Source organism: Aulonocara stuartgranti, assembly GCF_965226115.1.
Source record: "Aulonocara stuartgranti genome assembly, chromosome: 11".
NCBI classification, from domain to species: Eukaryota; Metazoa; Chordata; class Actinopteri; order Cichliformes; family Cichlidae; genus Aulonocara; species Aulonocara stuartgranti.
In genome coordinates, this window is record NC_138947.1 from 22,118,887 (window position 1) to 22,126,333 (window position 7,447).

Below are 7,447 nucleotides of genomic sequence, written 5' to 3' on the forward strand. Positions count from 1 at the left end.
CTTCAACAGGTGTGATTCTTTTTACAGAATCCAAACACAGCATCCACTCGAGCAGGCTTAAAAATGCCAGTGTGTCTTCCACTTTGGATTCTGTGTGTGGCTGTAGGTGGTGTTTGGGTAAATCTTCTATGCATTTGTCTGTGATTGTTTTACTGTGTTTGATCAAAGTGCCTGTAGATACTGAATACTGAACTGGTGTCTTCAGTACCCATGTGTGTTTCATTACCTCTTTTCTCTTCCAGAAATATTTCTTGGTGTGCTGACCAAGCATCTAGCATTTCCATTGAAATGAAAGTCTCTGCGACATAACCGAATGACGCATTACGTCATGGGACGTAATGGAAAGGCTGCTTTGAGATGGAGCAGCGGTTAAGAGCTTAAGAATGCAAAGGTCTCTGAAAAGAAATACAAGTTAGGAACATAAACTCTGGTTTGTAAGCAGGACTTGTAGAAACCAGAATGTAATTTGAAGGTGTAGACGGCCGCTGTAGCCAGCTGACTGAATGTAAGAGCACTGGACATGAATTCACACATTGTGGATCTGTCATCAGTGCTGTGGCTTTGAAGTTGAGCAAAACTGATGGTAGAAGTTTCTTCTGAATTCTTCAATTCAGGATTCTGAGTGCAACCCATTTGAACTAGCTACCCAGAATGCATTGCAGCGTTAGCCGTGGTAGCCTGTAAGTGAAATGTTTAGTTTTTAAAAGTACATGAAACTAAAACCATATAAACTATATAAAAGTGCTTGTATAAGTTGGTGAATGCGTCAGTATAGTGCAGAATAAAAACTATATAAGAACCAGTCCATTTCCCACTGCACACCAGGTGTTACCACTGTGAACAAACCACGCTTCATATGCTGCCCCTGCAAAAGGACAGCATTCAAACCAGCTGAAAGGTAGGCTGTGGAAAGGCTTGTTGATATAGCTATCAAATAAATATCCCACATGAACAAAGTCTTTCAGAAATGTGTTTGAACTGACACACTGTTCTTATCTGATATTCCAGAGCATGAGTGAATGCTGGCGTTCAGTTTCATTTGGTGCAGGATTGAGCTGTCAAATGTACAAATAAATTTGATTGTGGAATTTCTATAAAATGCAGAAGTTAGTAGTCTTTGAGCAAAGTTTCATCAAAATTGGTCCACTTGTCTAGGAGGAGATATACAGACATACAAAAGCGACAGTCATTATATAATCAGGTGCAGCTAAATGATTTGTAATCAGTGTATTACAGCTTCATTTACATTTGAAGTGTATAACTTGTGCGAATACAGAATTGTATGCCTTTTTATTATGTGACAAGAAAAGCAGATTATTTTTAATAATCAGAATATGATTAGACTGTTAACCTAAATAAATATAAAAAGGTAGATAAATATCAAAATCCAGACAACAAACCAGTTTTAACCAGTTGTTGTTATGACTTCACTGCATGAAATCGTAATTTGCATCAGTGGGAACAAGAGCTGGCTATTAATTTTCACAGAACAGAACAAATAACCGCAAATGTTCACGTGTGTTTCAATACATATCCCATACAATTTTCCCAATAAATTTCCCATTTTCCTAGCAAAATATAAAGAAGTGAGTGGTGTCTCGAGACTTTTGCACAGTGCTGTATAGGGGATTACCAGCCTCAGCCTTCCATTCATACAAAGATCACAGGATTACTCCACACTTATTTCAAATTGTGCTTAATTTAAAGATGGACTTTAAATGTGTTGTGCCTACCCCAACGCCCTACGCTCAGGCAACCAGATGACACTATGTCCCATCTGCATTGCCTGCTCATTACACTCAATCCAACCAAGAGATCACATGTGAAACTTCCACAGTGTCAGTAATTTTTAACAGGATCTGTAATAATGATCACATACAGGTGGATGTTTTATTGAAACAGTGATGATAATCAACAATATTTCAAAATAAAAGTCCAAGATACAACTTATACTAGTCTGTATGACAGTGGGGCTTTTTTTTGTTTTTCAAAAACAAAAGCAGTTATTACATATGCACATTAAAGTACTTTAGATACTGCAGAATATAAACAGATTTTAAAGATCAAGCACAGACAGTCAAACATCTGTCTGCAAAAACACAGAAACACAAGTTGAAAAAGGCATTACTTACTTTCATTCAGCTGAAAATACTATCATCCACACTGCAGGACATTTTTACTGTGCCTATAAAAAAAACCCAGTTAGAGATTGTCCAGACAGGAGACAGAGACCTATTTCCTTTCAAGATCTGGAATACTTCTCCTCACATTTTAACTATGTGTATATAGTTATATCAGATTTGACTCGATGGTACGACAGCTAAACAGCACACTGAAATAAAATAAATCACAATCAAAATACTGAAAAATATCATTACACCGTGATATTATGTACAGATCTGACACAGTTCGTACTCGTGTATATACACAATACTGCCAAAGCAACACTACATTGCTGCACTATCAAAACGAGAGGCATCAATTTGAATTCTCTCTCTTGTGTAAATGTCCAGCAATCATCACTGGAAAATTGTCCATTAGGTTTAATATGTTTAAGAAGATTCTTCCTGCCCACTAATGCATTTGATCTAATTCAGATTTTCCTCCAGGTCAATTTGAGGCTATTTAGTGATCTATCGCTGACTTGAAACAGCATTTCCACGGCATTTCCATTGTCCCCTTCAGCTTGTCACCCATCTGCCAGCTGAACAGCTTTTTGGTTATTGCCTAACTACTACAGGAGCGGAAACATAGAGTCAGCCAAACAGTCATCGCTGCTTATTCACGAAGGCAGTATTTTCATGTTTTTTGATATCTCTTTAACCGGCATCTTTCCTTATGTGAAACATCTGCTAGTTCAAATATCACAGACAGAAAGCAAATAAAGCCTCAACCTTACATTCATGATATTAGTGAGTTTTTAAACGTGTTGACATGAAAGAATCTGCTTTTAGTGACCAGCCCACGGAGAATTATCACTCAGCTCAACAGCAATAAGATAGTGGAGGTTTTACTAGCTAACAGAGCTAACGAAAGAGAATAAACATGCAATTTATAATTGTTAAATTGCAAGAATAAACATTTGTAAATGAAAAAATAAGATGTTAGAAAACTAGTGCACATTCTGAACAGTTGTTGAGACACTTTTTAGACTTCCAACAAAAATGCCAAACAAAAAGGAACCTCTACCTCACTCTGATGACATGGCCAGCTAAAGTGGCAGAGTGCACATTGGCTAAAACGGTCACCAGCTTTGAAAGAGCTTTATCAAATCAACCTTTGTGTGTAAGATTAACAGATTGGTAGCCCTTTTATGAAACGATCCCACAATTTTAGTGTTAGATGAATAACAAGCGGCAATCAATAAAGTCCCCGGGTCTGATATTTGTCTGTAAATCAGTGAAAGTCTGTGCTCCACACATGTGAGGAGACAGCAGTGTTTCCTCTGCCAGCAACGACTGGCATCATCAGTCAGTCTGGTTTTCAGTAAGGAAAACATATGATCTTTTTGATTGTGGTCAGCTGACTGACTCGGCCAATCACACAATCGCCACCGCTTGGCCATAAAAATACACCTTGCTGGCAATGTCTGTATGCTTAGGATCAACGTCCTTCTTGATATCCTGCTAATTTATGGACTGAGCACATATGGTGCAATGACTCCCATTGTTTACCTAATATGTGAAATCCCACAAACACAGTTAAAGCTAAAAGTCAGCTTGTTGGCTTCCCAGTGCGCATGTACTGTTGAGATAGGTGCATTATTGGTGTGTATTTTTTTACACACTGCAGTAATTTATATGCATTTTTAAATACATATTATCATACACAGGGACACACGGGGATGTTTGTGATTGTCCTGAAAGAACCCCCCACCCCAAAACCTTGTGACACATAAAAGTTTCAAAAACAATCAATCATTCATTTAAACAGCAGCTCAGAAGCCTGCATGTTTAAATTCAGACTCCTGTGGTGGAGAACTGCGTGACTTCAGTCTGGAGGTCATCATGCACTGCTCTCCCACCCAGCTGATCCATACCTAGTCAGGCGGGCGGCTTCGCTGTCGGCGCAGGGGCACAAACGGACGCGGGCTCCCGCGTGCTGTTGCGGACTCTGGAGAAGCTGCTCTGCTCCGGGCGGGAGCGATAAGGCAGGCAGAAATCCCTGAAGCACCTTTTGAAGTTCTCATCCATCAAGGCATACAGCACAGGGTTCAGACTGCTGTTGGTGTAGCCCAGAGCTATGCAAATATGCCAGCAGGCCATGGTCAGGAGATTCTTGCGGTCAATTTTCACAGCGGTCTTGACAATGACGAAGATGTGAATGGGAGTCCAGCAGATTATGAAAACCGCCACGACAACCAGGACCATCCGGGTGATCCGCCGCAGGTTCTTGTCCTTCTCTTTGGAGCCAGAAAGCAGACGGACACTCTTAAGACGCAGGATCATCAGCCCATAGCAAACGGTGATGACCAGGATGGGCACCACGAAGGCAAAAATGAATACACAGATTTTTGTCACCGTGTCCCAGTACCTTTCCGGTTCAGGAAATCCAAGAGAGCACAAAGTGACTCCTGAGGAGGTAAAACAATTGCAAGTTTAATAAAAGAAGGAGAGGCTAACTGAAATTAATAACACAACTCAAAAGTCTGTTTTATTTTTCCTTTTAAACAGCCAGTATGTTTTCACAGAGCAATAGTATTTTCCAGCGCCTCTTTTTTTTTTAACAGCAGCAATGAAAATTCCCTCACCTTCTTCTGTCACCTTGGTAACAGCCATGATCATCACGGGGACTCCGATAGCAGAGGAGAGGATCCAGATGGCGACGTTGATAAGCTTGGCTTTGGCGGGCGTGCGGAAGTCCAGGGCCTTGACCGGATGACACACAGCGATGTAGCGATCCACGCTCATCATGGTGAGCGTGAAGATGCTGGTGAACATGTTGTAGTAGTCAATGGCTATCACCACTTTACACAGGAGCTCCCCAAACGGCCACGTGCTCATCAGGTACTTGGCGCTCTGGAAAGGAAGGGTGCTGGTGGCGAGAGCGTCGGCCAGAGCCAAGTTGAAGATGTAAATGTTTGTGGCTGTCTTCATCTTCGTGTACCTGTTTGGTGGGAAGAAAAGTGCAGAGCACACTTTAAACAGATTGTGACACACAGCGGATGGGAACAATTGTCAGCTGGAGGAGACTGGATTTCTTCCCAAGGTCTGGCTGTTGCTATAACACAAAGAGGATGTCTCGTGTGGCTGACTCACGACTTCCATTAAAATTTTAAAAGTTACAAAGTTTTATTTAATTCATTTAACCATAAAACCAATAATCTGCTATTTCCTCTAAATAAATAAGATTTTTTTAGGTGCATAATGTCATTAGAGCGCTACACTAAATGCACAGCAGCTCGTCAGCTTCTCTGGAGCCTCCATTAAAACACATTTCCATGTAATGAATTGATTATAGCTCAAAGCCCTCCAAACTCCTACTTGATTTTAGATTAAAATTATTTTGTGTGTGTGTGTTTTTTTTTCTGAGTGCCAGCTTAACATTTGCCTGGCTCTTTTAATATGGATTGCTCCACATCAGCCCACAACATGACACTCTGTGGGTCACATTTGATTAAATTATGTTTCTGAAGTGTTTTGCTGTAAAATATCAGACTCTGAAAGGATTGTGGGAGACACATCTTATTCCCAGGTATTAAGACATCTATGTATTACAGCACTGATCTCATCATGTAACTGCTTTGCCTGGGAGTGTGAGTGATATATTTAAAGTTTTCTTCATTTCTTTTTCAAAAATTAAAAAAGAAATCCCCAAAATCGAGAATACATCATATCGACACAGTATCGCTTTTTAAGGTTGAGCTTTGGTTTATCATCTCAATTTACAACCCCACTCTCTTACAGGAATAATTGGTGCAATTAAATAATTTCAGGGCTAAACTGTAGATTACGCTCCATCCTCTTCTTACATGTGGGAGGTGTGTGTGTGTGTGTGTGTGTGTGTGTGTGTGTGTGTGTGTGTGTGTGTGTGTGTGTGTGTGTGTGTGTGTGTGGGTGGGTGGGTGGATGTGATGGAGAGCGGCTCTCAGGCGCAACTGGCACTGTGGGCAGTTCACAAATAAAGTACGAGAGTGAAAATGGATTTCCCTCGAATAGAAATATGTGAAATTGTTCTGCTATATTTTAATACGTAACATACAGAGTACTTTATGGTCATTTAAAATAAACCCTGATCACATGAAAACATATTTATCCTATCCATATTGGGGTTTCTGTCATATGTGCATGAGTGTGTCGCTTTTCACCTTTTAAAACGTGTCGAGCAAGTAAATTATTTTGTCTTCCTTTCAACACATTCCCTTTGGGTTATCGTTATCTGAATAGCGTGTCCTTCTTACCTGACCACCCCGTACATTACAAGCACGTTTCCCACCAGTCCCACCACGCAGACGAGAGAGTAGAGAGCCGTGATGCAAACGTGGATGACAAGTCTTCTGTCCTTGTTGGTCTCGTTGCCAGGAATGGAAAGCAGATCCTCAGAGCGCGTAACATTGAAAGGAGTTACTGAGACCGAGTAGAAATAGTCCGGGAGAAGAGTGGAAAACTCCATTGCGGGGATCCAGGTGCGAACAGAGCGCAATAATTCGAGAAGTACGAGCGCACGAAAACTGTGCGACAAATTAAGTCATCGGGCGCTCGGAGGATGTGAGAGCTGTGCCTCTGCGTCTCGCCCGCCCGCGTGTGAGTGGCGCGTGCGTCTCTGCGCACTGGCGCACAAAGAACAAGCAGACCGTTTCCCTGACAAGTTCTTACCTTGCCTAAAGAGACTTTTTTTCAGAACGCGTGAATTAAAAATGCTTCATCATCAGACGATTGCCAGTCATAACCAAGATGCCATAACATGTTCTACAGCCTGACTCTTCTCACCGGGCGGTCACCATCACGTTACCACCTGACAGCACCAGGGAAACATTTAGCTTGCTTTTGATGGCATTACTGCATAGCAGCAAGTGCGTGGATGTTAGGGAATTACAAATGAAGTCATGTGATTTGGAACCGCCTTTGGGAGGTCGTTGTGAAAACCCCATGGAAGTCTGCAGATCTTAAGTGATACTTTGATAACTTTTTATTGATTTTGATATTTTTGAAAGAAAAAACACGCTGCCAAGTGAAACACTTTAAGAACTTTACACATTAATGATGTATTAGTAAACGAGGAAGTCAGCCGATGTTAAAAACGACACCAGATCACCAGCTTTATTAACAACTCAATTATGTTAACTGTTTTTTAATGGTTAAACCAGTTTATCATTTCACTCATGAATCCTATCAGTGACCTTTGCACCCTAATTTAGTAATTTTGCCTAAATAGATCTCGCCAAACACGCTCTGTAAACCTGTGGTTTTCCTGCTGTTCCTGTCATCCATCCTAGTTATGGCAGATC

The 7,447-nt window shown here is 41.0% G+C and overlaps 1 protein-coding gene across 2 annotated transcripts; it reads right to left on the reverse strand.

Annotated features, from left to right (window-relative positions):
• Positions 1-1,865: 1,865 nt before the first annotated feature.
• oprd1b (opioid receptor, delta 1b) lies at positions 1,866-7,010 on the reverse strand. 2 transcript variants are annotated; one of them, XM_082552118.1, is made up of 3 exons: positions 6,816-7,010; positions 4,751-5,106; positions 1,866-4,573 (listed from the first exon to the last, which is right to left on the reverse strand). In XM_082552118.1, exons 2-3 carry the CDS (start codon positions 5,094-5,096, stop codon positions 4,044-4,046), a joined length of 876 nt encoding a protein of 291 aa, XP_082408244.1. In that variant the 5' UTR covers positions 5,097-5,106; positions 6,816-7,010; the 3' UTR covers positions 1,866-4,043. The 2 variants fall into 2 exon arrangements, with proteins under 2 accessions (XP_082408244.1, XP_082408243.1); XM_082552117.1 differs by having other exon boundaries at positions 6,401-7,010.
• Positions 7,011-7,447: the final 437 nt, after the last annotated feature.

What these genes read in the sequence shown, in the direction of transcription:
- oprd1b (XM_082552117.1), bottom strand. Translation starts at nt 6,612, where the DNA reads ATGGAGTTTTCCACTCTTCTCCCGGACTATTTCTACTCGGTCTCAGTA. An exon ending in GTAATGTACGGGGTGGTCAG is followed by an intron (nt 5,107 to 6,400) that starts GTAAGAAGGACA and finishes CCCACCAAACAG; the next exon opens with GTACACGAAGATGAAGACAG. An exon ending in TACCAAGGTGACAGAAGAAG is followed by an intron (nt 4,574 to 4,750) that starts GTGAGGGAATTT and finishes TTACCTCCTCAG; the next exon opens with GAGTCACTTTGTGCTCTCTT.